This window comes from Passer domesticus, chromosome 7, assembly GCF_036417665.1.
Source record: "Passer domesticus isolate bPasDom1 chromosome 7, bPasDom1.hap1, whole genome shotgun sequence".
In the NCBI taxonomy this organism is placed as follows: Eukaryota; Metazoa; Chordata; class Aves; order Passeriformes; family Passeridae; genus Passer; species Passer domesticus.
Window position 1 is genome coordinate 52627103 of NC_087480.1, and position 24691 is coordinate 52651793.

A 24691-nucleotide genomic window follows, 5' to 3' on the forward strand; every position below is an offset into this window, starting at 1 on the left:
ACCTCAAATCAACAACAAAATCAAACCCCTGCTCCTCAACTCTTCTGAACCCTCAGGAATGGCATTTACTACCTTCATTTCATATCTGGGGAAAGGTGGCCACAGCTCAAGAGCAGCTGTCCTCAGCAATGAGAGTAAGCAAGTAAAGAGCAATCATTTATTCTCCAGCAATCCTTTCAAGTGGCCCACAATTACAATATCAAAAAGAAAGTCTTAAAAATACAAACATGAATTATCCTACTGCTCTGAAGGACTCCCCAAATCCTAACATACAAGCCCACAGGAGAGTCATTTAGTGACTCTGAACCACACATCTGCACAGCACTGTCTTTCCTCAGCCCATGCTCTCTTTGACCTTCCCCACCACAGAGGAGAACAGCAGAATCACAAGAGCTCATAAAGAGGTTACAGGATTTTGAACATTGGCTAACACAAGTGTGTTTATTTGGTGGTCATCCAATTGAGACATTTGTTAGCTGTAAATACAATTATCTTAGTTATCAGATCACAGCTAGAGTTATTTATGAATCCAAACTGAGGTCTTTACACACTACTGCAATAACAAAAAATTATTCTCTTTGTCATTAACTCAAGGCTGGCATGACACACTGCTTTGCAGCTGCACCATGAAGAGGCGACCTGAGTCCCTGGTGCAATGGAAACCTGCTTCCCAGAGAGACTCTTGGAGCACCAGGGAACCTTTGCACTTTACCTCTGTACAGAAGGGCGTAAGCTGGGGATGCACCACAGGCTGAACATACATGTGAAAGGTGGATTCGATCTCCATCGTCCTGCCATTCAGCTTCAGGATCGGGAATTCGATGATTTCCTGAATAGGGCAAAAAGAAAAGCAGCTGTTCATTTAAAACAAAACAAGAAATGAAGCTGGAAATTATCCCATCTGCAAGGTGGCCTGATAGTCCCAAACTAAAATATACTCAACACAAAGCTCTGCAGAAGTGGGGAGGTGGTGCCACAGCACAGAGCACATCCAACACCGCCAGAACAGACAAGGATGGTGCTGATGCTCATTGCAGCTGGGACAGGCTGCAAGGAGGTCTCTGTGCTCAGTACTGCAGCTGCACACATCACTGCCTAACCTGAACCTAAGGAAGGTGGTCTCACACCACTCCCATGTTCCCATATCCACAGAATATGAAGCTGTACTCGCTGTGGACTCACAGCTGTTTAGCAAGGACATCGCAGGGGCAGTGCCCTCCCCAAGAGCAGTCTCAACCTTTCCAGCCCACCATCCCTTTTAGGGGACACCATCAGACAGACAGCAGGACTACTGCATGAAGCACCTCCTTCTCTGGAGAGGCTGAGGAGGACTGCCCTCCTCCAACAGAGTGAGGAGAGGAGCCGAAAGCTCCCCCCAAATCCATCCCTATGGGATACAGCACAGTAGCAAGCCCTGCTTCATTTTCCTCTTTGTAGCCAATTTATGCTGATAGGGAAATAAAAACGTTCCTTCATCAGAAGAATGTTCAATTATTTGAATAATCAGCAATCAAAAATTTACATGAACCTGTTAATAAAAAGTTTAAACAAATCCAGTTGCGATGGATTTCTCAATTATTAAAAAATATACATGAAATTAAAAAAGCCGCCCTCTGAATAAAAGCGATAAAATCCTTTGTGTTCACCCCCCTCCTTCTCCACTCCCTTTCCTCCTTCTAGTTTAATGTAAGAGGAGAAGTGACAATTTGTTTGGTGTCTTTAAAGAATAATTTGTCTATGTTATTTAATAGAGATCCATGGCACCAAGGTTCTGGAGTGCAAATGAGCCTGCTGAGTGATATCCATGCAACAAGCCTCTCAAATCACTTCTGGAGAAAAACAGAGAGAGGGAGAGAGAATAAAAAAAATATTGCTTTTTAATATTCAAAAACAGTTTGCAAAATTTAATCAAAGCAGAGCAAAAGCTAACATTTTTACCACTTTGACATTTTTATTAGTGCTTTCATAAATTTTTAAAACATGAATGGAATTAGTTTAACAACAAAAAAAAAACTGCCTGAAAACATCTGGAAGAGACAAATAAGAAATAATAAAAAATGAAAAAAAAATCCAACTCCTGTGAGTAAAATTAGCATGTGAAAAATGCAGCCGCTGCAGAGGAACTAACACACTTTTTTGGACCGTGGTTGCAACCCTCATGACCTGCAGGCGGAAATTATCGTGAGGTTACATATATGAGCTGATGACATCACCACCCCACTAGGCAGCAGGAGGGCAAGAAGCTGGGTGGGTAAATGGAAACAACAGATAATTTAAAGAGAAAGGAGAAACACCCAATTTCCATGGTGGGCAGAGCCCAGAGACAGAGCAGAGCAGCTCCCCAGTGCAGCAGGGGCACAGCTCAGACCAGGGCACATGGAGAGCATGTGCTGCTGAGACTGAAAGTTAGAAAAAGATGTAAAAATCAAAGAAAGTGTTAACAGTGTGGAAGTGCCCAGGTGTAGACATTGAGCAGTGAAGCTGCACAGGACGCATGGCTTAAGCATTTCCTCATGGTCTGCTGTGCCACTCCCTGTGCATGCTGTGCTGGATGAGGCAGAGCAGATGGCTGGGCACATCCTTCCCTACTGCCACAGGGAGTCACCCCACTGGGAGTCACCAAGTTTTGCCAGGAAAGAGAGCAAACTTGACCCAGGGGCTCCAAGGGAAGGAGAAGACACATGCCAAACACTTGAGAATTAGCCAGATTGCCTTGTGTGGTGCAGCCAAACTCACCAGCTTCAGCCACCCAAAAGGACCCATGGAAACCCAAGAGAGTAAGAAATGCTGGATACAGCTGACCCTCTCCCCAAAAGGGCCACCACACAGAGGCTCTGAAAGCAGCAAACTTCTGTTTAGAAGGAAAACAGACTGCAAAGTTTGAAGTTAACAGACAGCCTGCCATAACAGAGCCAGGCTTAACTTCAGAATAACACCATTCCATCTTTCAAATGGGTCTGGGGCATCTCATTGCCCTTTAGGCCTGCATCCCTCCCAGAGGGTGATCATGGAAGCAGGCAAGCTCACAGCAAGGCAAGACAAACATTTCCCTTTCCAGAGAGGGACACACACCGGCTGGATTTCATAGCAGGGCTGTGTTGCAATGCTGGGATGTGCCCTAAGGGACCACAAACATCCTCAGGGGCCATCAACTGGCTGGATGCAAAGCCAGACTGAAAGACAGCCTGCTGCTGATCTGATACACAAAGGCGTCGCTCGCCTTCCAGAACCAAAGGCAAAAAGCACTTCCAGGAGGGTCGGATTAAGACAGACGGAGGAAATAAAAAGCCATACTTAAAAAATGTGGAAAATTTAACAATATCCAGAATTACTGTAGGTCTGTGGGAAGTCCATGCCCAGGAGCAGGGGTGGAACCACAGAGGCAGCTAGAGCGTCTTAGGAGAAAGTGCAGCCACTCTCTTGGGCTTATTGGGTCAGTTTTTGAAACAAGTGGTAAAGAACCTTTCCCAAAAGGCTGTTTATCTGCACGCTTCCTATAGCGGAGATTTTTCCAGTCTCTGGCAGTGTTTGCTCCACTGGTATCTAAGGCAACAGATACCAGCCCCATGAAATCAGCCCCACTCCTCACTAACGACGTTAGCCAGTCCTGCAATGAAATTTAACCTGTGACACTGCTGTACTTTTCATTTAAACTTTCATTTGGAGAGAAGCAGTGTTTGGAGACCCTGCAGTTTGTCCTGCTAATAAAGACAAGTGTTGGGACCTTTAAAGGTGCCATTCATCTTTTGCCTTTATTAAATTCAATTTTCTTAAGCCCATGATACATCATGAAATTAAGAGTTGACATTCCTGCAGAAACAAAAATATCTATCAAACATAAACAGAAAGGGGGGAGAAAAGAGGCCTCTATTACCAAGAATTTATGGCTTAAAGTAGATCTGTTTCCACTTTTTTTCTCTCTCTCTCTCTTTTTTTTTTTTTTTAACAAGCATATGGTTTGTTTTAGATATCTGAAATGTTATTACAGATCTAGAATTTCATTAGTAATTATTATGAAACGGTGAGCACTTAGACACTCATACACACAACCCCCCAAGAGACTGTGATGCAGGAAGGCAGCCGGGTGCTCTCTCATGTTTCACAGCAGCCCGGTGAGCTCAACATGCTCAGCTCCATCTCCACCATTCAAGGACCTTCACTGCTTCTTCCCAGGCAGGAAAGGTGGAGGAAAGCAGCAGGAGGGAGTTAAGGGCAGAAAGATTCACGGACACTTCCTTTCTTCTATCAGAGCCTGATCATCTCTAAGTGTTACCTTGAGATCCTCACATGTATCCACTCCAAGACGGAGTAAATGTTCCAACTTCAGCAGTGATTTGTGCCAGCAGCATTTGGGGCTTCTAAGCCTTCTCTCTGCCCCCACCGCCAGCTTTTCCTTATAGCACAACCAGGAGTTATGGATGTGCTAAAATAATGCTGAGGGTGTCCAGAGGCTGCAAATAGCCGTGAGCTACCAGAAGAACAAATGTACTCATTTGAATTTTGCGAGCACTGCAATTAGGTATTTTATTTAGCACTGCAAAGTAACTTGAAAGGAAATCCAGGATTCAAACCACCACCAATAAATAAGCGGCTTTTTATTTTCCTTTCATTGTCAGAGAAGTTGAACATGTTTTCTATTGAGAAATTCTGCACAAGGCTCCCAATTACAGGCATTTGCATTTATATTGTTGGAACACAGAGCTTCTAAAATCAATATTAACACGCTTAAAGAAAAAAACATCGGCACCCTGTCCCTCCCCTCAGCTGTGCCCCCAAACACAGTAACAATAGGAACCTACAGAGCCAGAGGCTTATACAGATCCATTACCAGGTCCACTCTCTTTATAACACTCTTACATTTACTATTTCAAGGTACTCCAAGCAATCTATGTGACAGATTCCTCAGAACTTTTGTCGTCCTGAAAAACCAAGGGTTTAAAAAAAAAGTTCCAGGTAGAAGTCTCCTGTGCAACCTGGCTGTCCCTAGCCAGTGTGTTGAGCAGCAGCTGGGTAACTGTGGAATGGCTAGGGACTTTCTTCTAAGAGGGATTTGAAAAATTCTTAATGGCATGTGAAAGCACTGCTGTAAACCCAGTCCTTCCTTACCCAGTTGTCCTATATGAAACTCCCTTCCCTTTAACACCAGAGGAGGGATGCATCAATTCAGCTGTCTTGATCTTCTTGCTAATAAAAGAAATGAACAAGCACAAGACTATACTTGCTAAACAATTTCCAGTCAGAGAAGAAAGCACCTGAAATTACCCTAATTCCCACAGAGGAATCTTTTTGCTTATCCTTTTTGCTTATCATTATAGAGAAAGAACAAAGTGCCAACAAGAGCTTCCCAGCTCTCAAAACCTTTTAATCCAGACGCCCATGTACAAAGTGGACAGGGCACGGCACGCTCCAGGACACAGAGTTATATATTTGAGGAAGACTGTATGGCCTATTCAGTTCAAAAACTACCAGACAATAATTTATCCCTCACTCTAACCCCCATGTGAAGAAGTTTAATAAACACAAGAATAAAAGATGACCATAAAAATCAGAGCTGACTGTTCAAAATGCAATAAAAACAAGCTGAGGCTGTTGAGAGAAACGGATTTTGTCTGATAAGGAAAAGCATAAAACTTCTTACCAAAAGAACCATTTACACCTTCAAAAAAGGTAAGGGCAGAAGAGGCAAGGGAGTGTCTGTGGAGGGACAGAGCTTCAGCACCAGCTCATTTTGTTTAGGGATGGTTCCCCCCCTCCTCTTTAAAGAAAAAAAAGTCATTTTATGCACAAGGAGCTTATTTCTTAAACAAACACTCGTGTTTTTGATTTACACCACGGGCTGCTCCTAAATAATTTATGGCGGGTTAAATTTATTGCACAGCCCTGGCCGGCTGCAAATTCGAATTGCCAAATAATTAGATTTTAGGGCAATGCTTATAAATTATCCGCCGATTTGTCCGGACTTGTTTGTCAGTTGCTTTGTGCTTCGGGTCATCTTTGGCATTTCGCTGTTTGTGTTTTAATTGCTGATTTACACTTTGACAGATGAGAGTTGATGCCTCCAAGATCGGGGAGAGGGTGTGGGGGCGTTGAAGAGCAGAGAGAATCAGAGCTTTTAAAGCCTTGTGATTTTCTTTTTTTTTCCAAGGCAATTAAAATCGAAAAGGGACATAGTAAGGACAGCACTAGCCTAACAGATCTGCCTCCCCAGTTTCCATCTTCTGCCTTAATTATTATTTTAACTAAAGCCATTTCCAAGTGAGCAGCCTTGCACTGGCCCTCAGGGACAGTAACCAAGATGACCTCATAGGTCTTTTCCCACTTCTAAATTTTTATTAAACTAACCAAAACAAGCACCATAAAGGCAACACCTCTCCAGTGCAGAACAGCAGGACTTCTGCTGAATCAGGGCTATGCTGGCTTTCCAAAGGATGTCTGCCTGCACACACACCATGGAGCCTCTCAGCGCCTCAGTCTCGGCTAAGTTACTCTGTGTACTGATTAAACCTATCAAAAGGTCTTTGGGGATGCAGCTGACCTCCAAATTTCTTTTTTCCATCACTACCTAGCTTAAAATACACATAAGCACACACCTAACAATTAGATAAATTTAAAAGTACTATTATATCCTAGAAAAGCATGAAGGGAAATACACAAAAAACAAAGGGAAAAAAAAAAGAGAACTGGAAGGAACATGGGAAGATCATGAAACACTGGGATAAGATGATATGAAGAAAAATTCTGCTGCCTGACCATTGATTATCCACTGTTTATTCTTCCCTCTGCTCTCAGGTGAATCACACTGCTTACCTCCAATACTCAGGCACTGAAGCCCAATGTCAAATGCTGGATTTCCTCAAAGATAAATTTTGAGTTGCATTTTGGGTTCTGCACTGACATCAAACGTAGCTCTTATTTCCCAGTGCTGCCTTACAACTCTGAGGGTGAGGGACCATTTCTCTTTCTTTAATAGAAGCTGAAATCCCCATCTAATCACATGCCTCCAGGAGCTTCAGCTTTAAAAGAGACATCTAGTCCATGCACCTGCCTGAGGGCAGCATCATCACCCCCTAAATAATTTCTGACTTTGTCTAGGCTGTTTTTACCGACTCCAATAAGAGAGACTCACATACTCCCCAGGCACTCACTCTATCCTCCCGTTTCATTAGTCTTATCATTGGATAAGTTTTCCTAATGTCTAATCTGAATTTCCCTTGCTGTTGTTTAAATTCCCGATTGCTCTTCCTACCCACAGCAGACACAGGCCAGAACATTGCCTTTGTCATTTTTGTAACAAAGACCTCATCTTATATACACCTCTCATCACTGCTTTAAACACAACCCCAGTGCCATCCAGTCTGCACTCACAGCTGCATTTTGCAGACCCCTGGTCACACTCACTGATTCTCTTATTCACTCTCTTGAAATGGTATATTTTTTTTCTTCTAAAGAGTAGGGAATACAAAGTGAAGTACTTCATCAGCTCAAGTCCCTTCTCAAAGGGCCAAGAAAAGGAGGATCCACGTCTTGCAAATAACACTTTTCTCCTAAACTTACCATTGTGATACTTGGAAGTTTTTCATGCCTGCCATTGCACCTGAAATCTTGACAGCAGGCTCACAACCCTTGTCCTGCCATCCTTAACAAAACTTTCAGTAATCATTTTCTCCCAGGCTGGTTCCTACCTCTCACCACCACCATCATCTCTCCCTGCCAAAATCCACTATTTTGATCTTTCCAGCAGGACCCAGACATCAAGAATAAGGCAGAATCTCCCTCTTTTCACACATGGGATGAGAAATATAGACCATCAGACATGAACACTTCAGTGTGTTTCTTCAAGCACTATTGACATATATTTAACCACCCAGAACATCTCTACTGACACAGCCAACAACAATTTAAGATTGACAGTTTGGGAGAAGTTTAGCACTCAGACCAAGTTAAAAACAGCACACACACACATTTCCAAGTATTACCTTTCCACTGCAAGATGGCAACTACACTATATCCTTTTTCACATCCACTCCTCTCTATGGCAGACAAACAGCCCCTGAAGTCCCTGTTGCAGAATTATCAGATCATTTCAAGTCCCAACCTCTTCACCTGATATTGAGCAGGACAAATGATCAATGTTCCCAACGACACTAAAACATCTGGGATGGGTAGAAAGGGCACATTAGTGCATGTAAATGAATACCCAGGGTTTTACAGACATCACAACTGGCTGCTGATGACAGCACATTTCTGCCTGACAGAAAGGAACTAAACAACGTTATGAAGAGTTATTTTGCCAGATAACAAGTGCACAGATCAACAAAGACAATGTAGGGATGGTTGCACAGCAAGCTTGGCATAAAGGGGAAAAAGCCCACAAGATTTAAGCATGTCCTGTGTCCTTCTCACTAAAAGAGCTGAGCTGCATTGCTTCTTTATCAGGAAGGTTTTGTTCAAAGTGAAGACAAGACCACTTTAACATGACAAAGACAATTTCTTAGGAACCACAGCAGCCTGAAAAGCACCATCACCAAGTAGCACTAGCTGGGCATTATGCCATGAAAGAATACTGCCTAGTTTTAAAACATTATGCTGGGAGTGATGCAAAATACTTCCTGTACCTCAGAGGCTGCAAAAGAGCAGCAGGCACACACCGATCACCGACAACCACGCCGGGCCATGCACACGGCAGGACAAGCACAGCAAAGATACAAACCTGGGACACCCATCCCCTTCACTTCAGAAATGCACATGATAGGAGTATTTCAAGAAGCACATGTAGTCCTCATCAGTGGCTTTATGGAGAGGCAAACAATCCAGCAGACTTGCACATTCCTGAGCTAGCTTGGATCTTTTCCTTTCAGGGTGACTGCCGCTCAACTACTTTCTGCTGTAACAACAAGTCTACTTAACTTTGCAACTTGTCACCTAAACCATGTGTAATGTTTGCACAGCTAAGGATACAGTATTCAAACAGCACAGGTGGGAAATTGCACGGCCAGGATGCATAACTGATGTGGGGTCTCTGCACACTGTGAAAGAAAGGGCAACATGACTGATTGCTTTAAAGCAGTCATCTCATCAGCCTGTCAATAACCAGCCAAAAGCTGAACAGGTTAGGTCAGGTTAGGACTGCAGTCATTGGCCACTCGAGTGCCTTGGTATTTTAGACTTGTTGCTATAATAATGCTGGGTTTATATCCTTAAATAAAAAATTGCTTTGATTTTTTTTTTTCATACATCAGATGTCTTGCCTGGTGGTCTCATGGCTGTGCTCTCCAGGAGACTTGGGTTCAATAACTGTTCATGTTCTCTAGCTCATCAGGTTTAAAATAAATACAGCTAATTCTGTTGCCTGAAGTCATAACCCACCCTGTCAGATTGATATGGGTCACAGAAAGGTTGTCCCCACTTACTGGGAGAATGAGGGAGGTCTCCAAGGCAAAGTGCATGCAGGTTTGAGACACCAGGTGCAGTGTAACTCTCTAAAGCTACAAGACCTAAAGAAGTTTGTTCAAAAACTCAATGCAAACAGGAAAATTCATTTGAAAGGGCTCTTATATGAACTGTTTCCTGCCACTCTAGGAATTTAAAGCATTCTGATGTAAGAACAATGGCATAATAACAGTCGTAACTGGCAAAGAGGTGATAAATACATACATATTTACTTACCTGTAGTAAAAAGAAAAAAAATACCTTTAAGTCGCTATGTTACATGCATTTTTTAACAGCATTTCTCTAGAAACAGCATTGTAAGAAGCTGAATGGAGAAGTAGGTAATTAAAACTACACCCAAGCCTAAGATGCATGAAGATAGGTAATTACAGATTAATATTCCACTGTAATACTTATGCTGAGTTAAAGTTGCCATGGGAAACAAGCCTGAATTTCTTTATTTTTCAGCAACTCATGATCATCCTCAGTAAAGGTTTTGGCAGGTGATTTCCAGCACATTGAGCTTAACAGCCACACAAAAACAGTGCAAGAAGAAAGCTGTTACATGGGGATGTCTAGATAGAGCAGGCAGGCACAGGCACACACAGGTCGTTTATCCACCTCTGGATAGGATTGTGACAAGGTCTGTTACTGTGTGAGACACCTGCATTCCCATCCTGGCCTTCAGCTAGGATTGCCTCAGTCTCCACAGAAAACTACATGCAAAGCACACAGAAGGTACCTAGCAGCCTGCTCCCCAGCAGCTGAGAGATCCCTCCATCGCCTCCTCCTGCAGCAAGTCTGTGATTTCAAGGACATATTCCTCCTACAAAGTAGCCTCACCTATGGCTCCCAAGGCAGCTTCCCTATCCTCTACCTAGTCACCCTACACAGAGCTTGGCAGGGACTGCACATCTGTTGATATGGCCTAAATTTGGTGGAAATCAGCATCCATTCCCATTACAAGGTCAGTCTATAAATCACAGCAGCTCAGGAGCAGAGACACATGACTCAGTTGTCCCTGCTGCAGTAACAAGATCACAGATAGAGCAGGACAGGCAGCTGTACAGATCATCACAGCCAGTCCAGCTGTACCTGCCCGTGACTGTGAGCTGGATGTTCAAGGGAAAACACCTGTATTGCTCTTTTACAGCAGCACTCAAGGAAATATACACTGAATCTGATATAACCTTCTCCTGCATTTGTACTAAATATTATCTTACAGAAAGACTGGCTCCTATTTGTTAATACATTTTGCCAATCACAGTATGTACTATGATCATCCAGATTTGTTTGAACACCAAAAATAAATTAGTAACTGAACATCTGCTTAGTCTATATCAGTGTTTATCATTTTATGTTGAAATGGTGAGTGATGTTTTATATTTATTAGTATATCCAGTTTCATCTGACAGCAATTATAATTAAAAATTCTCCTGAAATAACAATCTAAATGCATGCCAAACAGAGTAGAAGTATCTAGGATACACTAACAAAAAAAAAAATCAAGATTTTTTGCATTTAAAAAGTATTGTTTAGGAGGACACATAAAACATTGTCTGTAAACAATTTATTCTTCTGCTTCTGGTCACAACCTTCTTCAGCAATGAGATCTGAACATTTCGTATTTTCCCTTTACAGAGAGTTTGAAAGAGGCAAATTACTACTTCCAAAATGATTACCAATTTGAGTGAATCTGAGACACTGAACACCTGAAAAAACTGACATGAGAAAACGCAACTTTATCACTACCAAAAGCTCATTTAGCAGCTCAGCTACTCCTAGATCCAGCTCCTTCTACCAGGTCAGAGATCTAATGCCCTTCTACACTTCCAGGCAGCAGACATACAGACCTTGAATTTAATTTGATTTTGATTTAAGTGGCTTTAATAAATTAGAGATTAACATCATATATAGAAGGCTAATTTCAAATTCAGCTTTGAACAGATCTGATTTCTACCTTCAGACTTTTTATATTTAAAACAAATAATTTCTTTTCATCCACTCGGCTGAAGTTGAAGGCAAGATACTGAGCTTGCTGACTGAAAGAGGCACACCTTCTTACTGCATTAATAAAGGCAGCCACAGATCTGAATCAGTGGAGCTGCTTAACACAGTCATTGAAAGCACTGACCATCATAAACATTGATGTCTACAAGGACAGAGGGACAAAAGAGCAAGACTCCCACTTATTAATGCATCTTCTCATGAAGATAAAACTCCATATGTATCCAGCTCTTGGGCTGACAGTGTATAAAAGCAGGTACTTATAAACTCTTACCAGACAGTAAAAGAAAAAACTCAGAGCTGAAAAATGAAATACACCACCACCGTTCAGGGTCCACCGACCTCCGCAGAATGACAGCTCCCAACTGACCCCAGTGGGCTTCGGATCACATTCCAAAGGCACAAGGTAAGCTTTAAAGAGATGCGAGAGGCCAGCCATAAACATCTCTTACTGCCAACCCCTAATGACCTTTGGATGGCTAAAACACTACATGACACAGACTGTGCAGTTAAAACCCCCCACACCTTCTTTTCTCTCTGGGATGGTCCCATTATTCATGCATGCATCCAGAAAACCAATAAAGCTGAGCAGTTTCTATGTGTATATAAACAAGCACTTTGATGGAGGGGCGTATCTTCTGAAAGCAGTCAGAAGTCAGGGCTGCGAGGATGCTCCCACTCCTTTGTGGGTGTAGGGCAGGGAACATGAAGGACCCTCAAGCCTGACACAGGAGTGAGTGGTAAAGCACAGGGCAGCGGCCACAAGGCACTCAGCCAGCAGTCTCAGCCACCAGAGCCACAATGCAGATGGCTTCCCAGGGGAATACCACTGTCCTTGACCCTCCTTGATCCCCATTACAGAGGCCACACCACGAGACCTCAGAGAGAGATTGGGCAATGTGAAAGAGAATGGAAATGAAGGGGTCTTCAGGGCTCACAAATGAGCATGAAGGACTTCCCCAGGGATAAAGCCAGCAAGGCTGCCAGTTACAGAGGAGCACGAGTAAATACAACGGGAGGGGGAGCAGATGTGGCAGTCACACATCTTAGTGTACATAAAAAGATAGCTCTTTCAGTAGTTTCCTGTAAAAAGCCAGAATATTCTGAAGAACAGTGAATGAGAAATGTGAAATGTGCTGTATGGTGGCAAGTGAAGTCTTGCAAGATTTTTAGGCTGAACTGGCTAAACTTACAGCTATGTCTAACCACTTAAAGTAACGTGGATCACAGCTTAGCTTAGCTCTGTATGCACAGCCTTCTCATCAAATCCCACTGCATTTGAATTTCATTGTATCTAGATTTTTATTTTGCAGGTATTAAAATAAAAGCAAAAAAAATATCAGTATCACAGTGAAGATCAGCACATGACCATTTCCAGCTCCCAGCTCTGACCTCAGACCAAACCTCCAAAACCTGTCTATCAATCCTGCACAGAAAGATCCTGTCACCAAAACTTTGCAGAAAACATCACTGAAATGCATGGTACAGTCACCATGACATACAGCCTAAGAGTGAAGAGGACAAAAGCCATGCTGGTCAGCAAAGACATAAGAGGTAGGTAAGAGCATCAACTGAAGTCTCATTTTATAAAGTTTCCAGATTTTGGCAGGCACCTTCAGCCTTTCTAGCTACATTGAGACCCATGTAGCAAAAGTAATTTCTTTATTTGTCAAACTAATTTGCTGGTGAGGATGTGAGGGACTGACAGCCCTTTCAACACATTATATGATGCAGACAGGCACTGAACACAGCAGACTGGAAAAACAACACTGAAGAACATCTCCACCTTAAAGGTGCTATCTCACCAACAAAATATATAGCAGATCTGCATTGGCCCAGACCATTACTTTCCCTGGCAAGGACTTGGGGACAAAGCTCCTTAAAACAGTAGTAATCATATTCCACTCATGCTCCTTTTTACTGCCAGCTGTAAACTAGCTCCACATGCATCATGGTTTTGCATCAAAATGTGCACAGACCAAGCCCATATCCAAAGGGACAAGGTAGATCCAATTTACAGCTTTGACAGGTCTGTGCACCCGAGGCGGAGCATGCGGGAAATAGCCTGATATCTCACTTGGGGAGCGGTTAAGAGCCTGCTAGCAGAACTGGATGCAGAGCCACAACAGCTTCCCACAAAGAGCCAGCAAAAGAGCAGGGAATTTGCTATCCATTTTTCAAGAAACACAAAGAACAGGCAGCACCCACCAAGGCACTACTGGGGAAGGCAGGAGCCAAGTCTGATCCCAACTTGCAGCAACCTTTTGTTGGGACAAGCGCAAGGGAAACGCACACGCTGCATTGAGTCACTTCAGTCATGAGACACCATGCTGAAAACTGCTTAAGCCTTTCAGATAGTTGAAAAAAAGCAAAAGAAAGTTGTTGTCACCCAATGCAGGCATTACCAACACATGAAGATCAATTACTTGGCATAGGAGGTTGAGTCCACTTTAGATCCAGAAATTCTGTTTGTTCGCTACCAACCTAGTATCAGGGGTTTTTGTCTTTTTAGTACAGTTTTCCAGTTAAAAACCTAGGCCCATCCTGATGACAACTGAGAATATTTTTACTAATCTGCTCTACAGTACTGTGGATGAACTGTTTGCAGAAAAGTTCTGTACTTCATCTGGATCTCTGCATGTCTCAAGTGGTAGAGCAGTGGAAGATCTCTCTGAAGCTGAACTCTTCCTGACTCATTACACTCCAGAGTTAAAACCCAGGCAAGATACCTGATCTTGCTGAAATTATCTACAAACTGTTCTTCTTCTCTACTTAGAAATACCATTATGTTGCACATATTCTCATCATTCAAAATATTCTTTTCCTAAAGCTGTTCACTACCAACAAGTAGAATTTTTCCTTCCAGAATCAAACACGGCTGCCATCTATTAATGCAAGTTTCCAGCCAAAAATTTTTAGACCCTTCCCAGTTCAGACAAATGACAAGTATACATGACTTAAAGCTGTTTTCAGTAACACATGAATTGTCACTTCCTTGATGGAAATCAGACTCCTTTATTCATTCCCACCAAACAGTCCTAGCATTGCTCCTGAGACAGCAGGTGACTGGCAAGAGCCCTGGAGAATCAGCAACAGAAAGGAGGTGGGACAAACCAGAAAAAATTAGTGAGCCAGCACTGTTTTTTTCTTTTACCTCTCAGAAGAGCAGCAGCAACTTGCAAGGCAATAATTAACATGATTAACTATTTACCTGAGGATGAATCTGCGGTTTATCACATGTAGCCTCAAAATCCAGCACTAAGAAGTAGTGATATCTCTGTGGAGGGAAGGATGACATTGCTGCCATGGAAGCTCCAAAGCCGTGGGACGCCAGTTTCCTGCTTACGATGGAGCGGAACCCTTCAAGAACACCAGCTGGGAAGAGGGGGGACACAGCTTGTCTTGACCTTGAAAGTAAGTTTGGGGGAAACTTTGCTGCTCCAGTATGGAGAAGTGCTATCATTGAACATCCAGAGGCATCTGAAACTGAAGAGAGACTCACGTTACTCATGCACACCTACATCTTATCTCTACTGGTTCATCCTCCTCTGACAGGATTCCCTTTGTGCTTCCCAGTGGAGGTTCCAGCATCACAAACCTGAAAAAACACAGTAACCTGCTCTAAGCACAACAGATGACATTTGGATTGAGCTCAAGGTGTCCAGAATCACAGGCAACTGAAAATTAACCTCTGCAAACTACTCTAAATTAAGAACTAGACATGGCTAGTCTACTACACAACAGTCATGGCTCCAGGCACCAGATCACACCCCACTGCTGAACCTCATCAGCAGAACATAACACAAAACAATTAAAACACAGAATATCCAATCTAAGCCCTGTTGAAATTTCTGAGGCCTTTTATCTTTTCATATACAATGGTAAAAATTAAACACAGCAATACACATATCAACACTACATCTTATCCAAACAGCTTGACCCTGAAACATCTGCCAGCTGCACCAAAACATGGCATTTCCATTACAAATCCAGGTAGCTGGTGGCTGGAAGGCTCCTCCCCAGGAAAGTTCTCATTTGCGCTGTATACAAGGTTTCTCAGAGATGTGATTTCAGTGCTACAATCCACTTCTAATTTCAGGTATTTCTCCCATAGGAGGCTATCAGTTCAACTAATCACACGCAAGTACTGCAGGAAGTGTAAAAGGCAAGCAGGACTCTATAGGCTACAGTCTTCCTCCCAAAGAAATACCTCACTCAGCCATCACCTTCTGATACTTTCATCTAACACACACTATTAAATAAATTGCATTATCCATGTTGAGATGACCTGGATTTCCCCTCCTGCTACTTTTGTTCTAAAACATTGCAGGAAAAAGTTGCCAGGATTGTCACTATCCAAGATGGGTCAGCCTCAGGGCCATTAATAGATCTACAGGGATGAGAATTCAAGACCAGTTCATGGTGTTACACGGATGGGTACAGGGACTGATAGCTAAACAAGCAAATTGCACCAACTCAGTCCTCTTGAAGAAGGATAGGAGTACCCCCTCTAATTGTGTATGCATATATATACATACACATCATGCTACATAAGATATTTAAACCTATCCCACAGCAGGTCCCACCGCTTGTGGAAGAACTCCATCATTTGACATGCCACCCACCTGCCCTTTTATGAGCATGGCACCCCCACACCTGTGCTGGCTTTTTGCTCTACCATGCAGGGATAGAAGCACCCGCCATGAGACAAGGAGACAAAGTGGCCACGGCAAAATGGGAACTTGCTGCTCATGAACAAAGTCACTGTTTGCACAAAAGACAGCATTTGCTCTCTCCCATCCGTTAGTCTGTCAGGTAAATAATGCACGTGCCAAAACACACACTTAATGAGGTAAATAATATGCCTTGAATAACAGCTAAATCTGTATTTACCTGCGAGACCAGAGAAACTCGGAAGGACCAGATTAGGAGATAATTGCGGCTAAGCAGGTTGTGTGCTTCGAGTAAACACGCATTTGGTAACCTTCCCTTTCCAAGCTTTTGAGTGAAAGGCAAAAATACAAGAAGTTGAAATGTTTTAAGACCAAGCCAGTGCCCACACTGCCAATTCCATGGCATATATGCATTGCCCCTGCCTCAAGGCTTTCATGTTTTGGAGCTGTTTGCTTTATTAAAGCAATGTGCCAGACAGCAGGTAGCTTGAAAACTGAAAATTCAAGTTGCAAAACCAAAAATGAAGAGCCCAACATGGCATTTATTTTAAAGGGGCTCAGTTCTACCAATTGCCTTTTCATCTACAGCTTTGGCTGTCATTCATAAATGCATTAGAGCCAAATAGAAATTACTTCTATTTTCTTCTAACATGTGCCAGATAAAAGATATTTAAGGTATACATGGTTTTAATCTTCTAACTACTATGAGTTTAAAGGCCCATCACAACAAATATAATCTCAGAATAAAGTAGCTTGTAAATTAGTTGCAGGAAAACCTGATCTTTAGCCTACTGCATCAAATAAAATAGACTGTTGGAGTGGGGGAGGCAGACAGGCTTCAACCCCTCTATCAAACACAGGCAATAAAACACGTGTTATCCACCCACCCACAGCAAGATCTCTTCTCTAATGTATCTGAACTGTCAAGACCAGGGTATCTGACACAGACCCCATGAATCTTCAGGCTGAGTTGCACCACACACAGTGGTGCAGAGCTACTGTGTCCATGGCAAAGGTAAACCAGCTGCCTTGGCAGGATTCAGACACGTCCCCACGCAGACACAGCAGCACCATGCCAGACTCTGGCATGGCAGGTCAGGGTCACAAAAGTACCATGTGACATCCGTGGAGGAAATGAACAGCCAGCATCCAGTGCCTGTTTACATTAAGAGCTTCTGCAGTGGTCCACGTCTAGCAACAGGATCGGGCTCCCCATCCTAAAAGCAGCCTCCCTCCCCACTCTCCCGTGTAGCAGAGGGAGCAGTGCTCTGAGCAAAGGTGTGTGAGTGGGATATTGCATGTGGACTTCCCTACACAGGCAGCATACAAACAAGGGTAACCCCACTGCAAACTCTGCACCTTCAGCCAAATGAAGTTTTAACGGTATGTTTACCCAGCCACTGCTCTGGGTGCCCTGGGAAGACCTCACATCATCTTCTTTGGCAAGGTCAGAGTGCCTCAGAGCACAAGATAGCTGGTGAGCAAACACACTTTATTAGATGTCATGTAAAGCATTTATAATGGCCATGACAATGCAAAGCACTAGTAATTATCCTGTACTTTTTCCAAGAGAAAATGATGCAAGCAATGCAGCTTCAAAAATTAAAAACCCAGCTCTAGCCATATAAATCCACATGTTCAGTGATTCCATTTCCAAACCTACATAAAACACCATATATATATTTCTTATACACACAGGATCAGATTATAATCTCAGACAGTGCAAGCTGTCACATCTGGCAGTCAACCTTACTAGGTTAATATTTCATATCACACAGCTCAAATTCCTCACACAGATACGTATGAAATGTAATGGGACCATGAACTGAGGTTGGACCTCAGGAATTATTTTGACAGATTGTACACAGACCTAGGAAAATGTGACAGCACTTTACATTTGCTACACCCAGTAAGATGGGAAATGGCCGTATGTGGTGGGTTTCAGCTGGAAGATAGTTTGTGTTCTGTGCTGTGTAACACTGGGCATTCCATATGACAGTACTGGCTAAAATCAGCATCTATATTTTAAAAATAAATTGATAAAAAAATGTTCTCTGGATATCAGTTGCAGGTACCAAGACAAGTTCAGGCTGACCACTGCTTCTTTAGCAGTCCAAGCATGTGGTACTAAAGCACGACAGTTTGATCACCAGTAAGGAAGGAAAGCCAAGAGAAAGGCAAGTGTCAGCTGCAGCCATCAGCTTTGCCAGGGGCCCCACTGAGTGTGAAGCGGAGAATCTGCACTGGCGGCTGTTGCACGCCAGGCTTCCTGCTGGGAAAGTTGCTTAGGGACAACCAAAGTGGCAGGGAACAAGACAGGGAACTCCTGCCACGTGAAGAATGCTGGTGACAACAGCCAGCAGGGCAGTGCAAATGCTATCCCCAGCCTGCAGGGGAGCCCCAAAGCCACAGAGAGAGATGTGCACCACACAAGCTCCAGAGGACTCAAATTCATCAATGGCAGGACAAATTAGCCCACTAAGAACTTGAGCTTAATGACTCCTGGCACGTAAGATGAATATGAACTTTTTACAACTACATCTAATTAAAATTACAGTTTGCCTTTGAGCCCAAAATATTCAATTTTACTTTCCAGTTTGAGAAGCTGAGTAGAGAAGGGGCAGGAAGACAGCACCTAACTTCATATTGGCGGGCTGACCCAAGAAATTACATTTTATAAGAGTCTTCACTTGCATGTTAAATTACTTAGTTATAACAAGACAGTCCTCCACCATATTACAAAACAAACAAGAAAAGCCCCCACTAAACTAAACTACAAGAGAAACTGAAATTAAAAAATAAAAGCAAGCAAGCTCTGGGAGTAAAATACTTCATTTATTATTTGTGCAAAACCTGGGTAGGGGCAGCTGTGACTCCTGGCCTCCAAAGCCAACTGAACTCAAGGCTAGAACAATGCAAACCAATCAAAAATGTAAGTCAGGTTTGTCTATTTTATTAAATTATGGAGGGAAAAAAGTTAGGGTAATAGAGATGTTTTCTGTAGAACAAAATTGCACACATTTAGTGACACCTGGAACACAGTATAACAAAAAATGCAGGACTTCAATTTTGGTAGCTGTTCAAATGCATACTCAGAGGTCAAATGTGAGCCCATATTTCACTTGTGTGAAAATATAACTGAAGAACAATAGAGATAACTCAGGGTGTTTTTTAATCAACTTTAACCTAAAGCCAAATATTTCATTAGATGAACTACAGTACAAAAATGACAGCACCTGGCTAGCCTGTGAGGCAGGAAACAAGAGACTATGAACAAGACCATCTTATCCACTCTCACCACTCAAACTTGCAAAAAAAAAACAACCCAACCAACATAAAGTAAAACAAATAACAAAAGACAAAGCTTTTAGAACTGTTTAATAAAGTAACACAATTTTAGACAGGTAGATTTGCTTCTTTCTTTAATTTGTTAACCTCACAGTATCATCACTTCAGCATGAGAACAGTACACTTCATGGCTGCACTCCCTTCACGTTTGGCCGGGTTTGTCTCCAGCACTGCTAGACAACCACGCCTGTGTTTTGGAAAATTTGTAATGTCATGGCATATCTATATGCTGCCCCATCATTACTCAGCTCAGATACAACTTGGCATTCATCGTTTTGTTTTTACAGTACTCCACAATCACACCCAGGCTCTTCCCACTACAGATGAGGAGGTCCCTGTTCTCAAGAACTTACAGTCTAAAATTAGAAGCAATACAAGTGAGGGGAACAACAGAAAAGAATGAGGGGTACAGGAGGAGAGTTGGGCAACTGCTCATCTGGGAGAAACATGCATCATGGTAGGTCAACTGAAAAAATTAATTCACCCTATACAGGCACTGGTTTCCCTCTGTATGGCCATTAGGGAAGAGATAAGTGAACACAGAAAAGGCTGACTAAAGGATGGAGGGCACTCTTGGGTTAAGGAAGGTCTCTCCCATTTCTTGAGCTCATTCTTGCCGCTGGGTTCCTTGGCTGATTTGTCAAAGGCACGACCCCACATGTCAGAGCACCAGAATCTCTTCCATTGTGACATCACAGACGCGATGGCTTGTGAGATCACAATGTGCAAGGCTGAAGGCGCTGATTACTTAGGGAAGCACTTGCTGGAGCTATGGCACCCTACAAAGCTGGGAAACAAACACATCTCAGTTCACTTGACAACACAGTGAAACCCACATGAGACTCCACACCAGCAGGACATGAATTTGTCTGAACAGACCACCCAGAAGCCGTCCCAAAGATGCACAGTACAATTCCACTCCAATTTTATTAGGCCACCTCTGCTAGGCAACCCACTTTCGTCAGCTCCTTGACTGGTCTCCTAAGACAGGCTTTGCTGTGTATTTTTAAACCTTCTCCAAGAGTAACTGCAGATGAGCAAACGGGTCTAAGCTGGAGTCTGAAGAAGTTCCACACAGCAAAGGACTGGTCACTTAGAAGAAATGTAGAGAAAGGAAAGAACAAAAATTAAAACAAAGAAGCATTAACAGGGACACATACAGCAAAAGCCAAAGAGGAAGAACAGATCTGCTATTAAGGAAAAGAACAGTTTCACAGGATCAGACCAAAAATCCTCTAGTCCAGTCTCCTGCCTCTGCGTGGGAGCCATAAGAAAATGCACCAGTGTGAAACTACACAAATGAGGCTAACCAAGCCAACAGTTCTGGGAGGCCAAAAGGAGGCAGGCCTGTCCTTCCCTCTCGGTCTTGCTCTCCTGCTGATTATGTTACACCAGTTCCTGAGCCTGTCTGGCCCTTCTGCAAGCCAATTCAACCACAGGAACCTATAAAAGGGACTAACACAGCCAGAATAAAACACAATTAAAACAAGATTATAGTTTCTGGCTGGTTTAGTGAGATGAATTAGCTCAGGGCCAGGGTGGATGAATACCAAAACTCCAAGAAGAGGATGAGTCCACACTGGCAAAAGCAGGAATGAGATGAGCCATTGGGGCTGTTGGTCAGCTCAGCTGCTCATCAAACCATGTACTCACACCAGGACAGACACACCTGGGATGACACATGGCACTTTGCAGAGAATGGACAAGTTAGTTATCTTGGCTCTAGCAGCATAGACACATTAAACCTGAATTCACAAAGCCCATCAGCCCATCTGGTCTCAACCTCACGTAATGCTGGCCCTAAAGTTTCCATTTCCTTAGTCGAGCCCAAAGGCTTGAACATCTTTCAGAAAAGTTTGTGGCCTTGAATTGCAGCACGAAGAATGGAGGTTCCCCTCTACCTCCACACAGCTCGTTCCAATGGTCAATCCATTCGCTGTCAAAAAACAACAGGCCTTAGTTCTCATTCAAACTTTCCCAGCCCAGGTCTTTGAGATGAGTTCTGCAATTTATGGCACTTCAGTACTCTCAATCCTCAGCACAGCTCCCACTGCCACAGCTAGAGATTTGTAGCTACTACACATCTAGTCAGTGAAAGCTACTATTGCACACTGGCCTAATTCAGTGGAAAGGAGACATAGTAGGCCACCCTTTGTTTGATGGTATCTGGCATGCATAATTACTTCATTTTCATACACATGTATACCACAGTTGTTCAAACCACTTACACAGCTGCACACCTTCATTATCTGAAAAATGAAGGTTAACACCTGAGAGTGCCAAATGAATCTCAGCCTGGATACAGGGAAACAAGCTTTGCATTGCTCAATACACTGGTAACTTTTGATCTTCACAAATGACTTCCAAAAGTGTTAAAAGAAAGCCAGTACTCTGGCAAAGGCTCCAAGCAGGGTAGCAGCTACAGTGGGCCATGGTTTCCATACAACCCAGAAAATCTGCCAGGGAAAGTGTTGACCCTAATATTCAACCACAGGGAAAAAAAATGATTGCAACAAGTACAGCTGGTTTTTTTTTTTTTGGGTTTTTTTTTTTTTTTTTTTTTTTTTGCTGGAAGAGAAGGATCTTTACAATTCATCTAGGGAGAACATAACTTTTCAGCTGGCCTCAGGCCAGCTGAGATCACTTCTCTTAGGGAAGGGAAATGGTCCCCAGCACAGCCAGCACTTCTGCTCTAGGTTATGTCTTGAAGAGCCTCAGCTTGTCCAGTTCTTCCCTTACTCCCCTGCTTGCCATGGCACCATACTGGTAGGTTAGCTCATCACTACTACAGTGAAACACCAGGACCATTTCTAGCAAAAATACCTGCTTCAGATCCAAGACAGACTTGTGACAAAAGCACAGCTGCTTCCAGCTTTCCATGCTGCCCTGCCAGCCCAGGCACAGTGGGCAGTCCTGCACCATTTGCCTGCATGTCACCACGCCTGCCTTGGGGCCCTCCACTGCAGGTGGCCAGGACTGACACTGAGACAGGGCAAAATGCAAACACTTCACACATTTAAGTATCTTCCAGAACTCTATTTCCAAAATTTAAGAGGGTTCAAAAAAAAAGTAAAAAATCAAATCAAGGCCTACCAAAGTTAACAGAATCAAAACAAGATAAGCACCAAACCAGCTGTAATCAGGCCCTCCAAAGAAAGCAAACTGAAGTATCTCTCAAGTGCAGAACGGAAACTTCAGGTCCTATCAGTGTTTATTCAATCCAAGGTCTTCTTTATTTAGCATCAGGCACATAGGCATTTTTTAAAAGGCTTTAATAACTTTCTTCTTTTGGATTTTGGTACCACTCAAATCTGTCTAGACAAACTAACTTTACAAAAAAAAAAAAAAAACCCAAACCAAACACACTATTCATGTAGAGCAACTCAAAGTTTGAGATGAACAAGAATGTATAAAAGGGCCACAGGGGCACTCTTTGAAAGAAAACAAACATTTGGTCCATACTGTAAATTAACGTGAAAATTGAGCTGCAAAGGGCAGAATTCAGTGTTTCGAAATGGAAACAAAAATATCTGAAGTAAAAAAAAAATCTGAAATAAAATTACCCAAGCCTACACAGTGGGGACTAATCAACTAGACTTTTAACACACTAGTGACTTTCAGAATAATTCATTCTTGGATTAAAGTTCAGATGCCAACTTTGATATTGAGCGATATGAGATGCTACAATGATGCAAAAAGACACTACAGGACGAAATCTATCCAAGTTACCATTAAAAAGAAATCAGGTAAAAGTCTCCAACAGCTGTTAACAACATCTGATGGGACAAGTGCTATGGAGATGTACCTTCCTGGAGCCCTGGATGTCTCATCCTTCCTGAGACACAGTGCAAGCATTAACATATTAGAAAACTTGCTGGTCCCCTTGCATGGCAGCTGAAAGAATATCAAGAGTTCAGACTAAACAGCAGCTTCCAATCTACCATCTCTGGAACCAAAAGCTCAATAAAGAAACTACATAAGTAAAGAAGTAGCAAAACAAATGTCACACTTATTGGCAAACAGGCCAGCAATCACTACATAAATCCACCAGACACAGGACTTGTAAAAGACAGAACATCAGTAGTAAATGACAACACCTCTTCATCCATCTCAGTTTGGAAGAAACACCTGTAACAGCATAGCAGTAAGAAAAGAAAAGGGAAGAAATTCCTACTGCCACTCAGGAAACAAGTAAACAGACTGTACTCCCAAGCTTTCTCAAGTTCACTTCACTCTCCAGATCTGAGACAGGTGAACAGTTCAATCTCACAGGGCAAAGAATATAGGAAAAAAACCCAAACCAAAACAAACCTCCTACTCCCTCATTACCTCCACATCCCAAAACATAAAAAAATCCTTGCTGCTGCTGCCTCCAGCTCAGCCCGTGCCCAGCCCCCGGGCACACGGGCTGTTTTCCCTTCCTCAAGCCCTGCACGCAAGTGATCCCGCTCCAGCAGGGACCTGGGGCACTGCTGCCACAGCCACCCCCAACGCCTCCCCTGCGGGTCGCACCAGGGCCCGCCAACCCGGCCATCGAGCGGACGAGGCTCCGCCACCCCGCGCCCTCCCCTCGGGCCGGGGCCGCCCCCGGTCCTCACCGGCACCGGCACCCCTGCCCCGCCCGGCCCGCAGCCCCCGGCCCCGGTTCGAGCCCCGCCGCCGCGGGGGGCCGGGCCGCGCCCCCGCTCCGCGCCGGGCCTTCACCCCCCGCCCCAGGCCACGGCGGCGCCGCGTCTCCGCCAGGCCTGCGGGGCCCCCCGCGCCGACCGGGCCCCGCAGGGCTGGGCCGAGCCGCCGCCCGCCTCCCGCGCCACCCCCGCGGCGGAGCCGCCCCGGCCCGGCCGGGCCCCGCGCCCCGCACTCCGCACCACGAGTGCCCGGCACCGCCACTCACCGCCCGCACTCTGACCCCCGACCCCGCGCTGAGCGGCAGCGCCGCCGCCCAACCGCAGCGCCGCCCGCCGCCGCCGCGGGCGGGGCTTCCGACCCGCCGCGCCCCCTCGCGCAGGCGCCTGCCTCGCGCGGCCCCGCGGGGCACGCTGGGGGTCGTAGTTCCCTGCGGCCGGCCCCGCCGCGTGGCCGCGCCTCGACGCCGCGCCGGGTCCCCGAGCGCCGGTTCCCACCCCCGTGCCCGGCGGAACCTCATCCTCTCCCCGCCGACCCGACCCCTGGTCTGCCCCGGGGCCAGCACTTACCCGCCCTGTGTCCTGAAGGGCCATCCCACCGCACGGCCA

General features: G+C 44.2%; 1 protein-coding gene across 6 annotated transcripts in view; it reads right to left on the bottom strand.

Moving 5' to 3' along the window:
• Positions 1–24464, bottom strand: part of ERI3 (ERI1 exoribonuclease family member 3) — a 128272-nt gene extending 103808 nt beyond the window's left edge. For 2 of the 6 annotated variants that reach the window (XM_064428674.1, XM_064428679.1), the window contains exons 1-3: positions 24352–24464; positions 14648–14922; positions 713–829 (exon numbers count right to left, since the gene is read on the bottom strand). In XM_064428674.1, the coding sequence (XP_064284744.1) occupies positions 713–829; positions 14648–14899 (369 nt within the window). In that variant the 5' untranslated portion in view covers positions 14900–14922; positions 24352–24464. Of the gene's footprint in view, positions 1–712; positions 830–14647; positions 14923–19941; positions 21965–24325 lie in introns of those variants that run through there. The other 4 variants (XM_064428677.1, XM_064428675.1, XM_064428678.1 and 1 more) reach the window with 4 other exon arrangements.
• Positions 24465–24691: the final 227 nt, after the last annotated feature.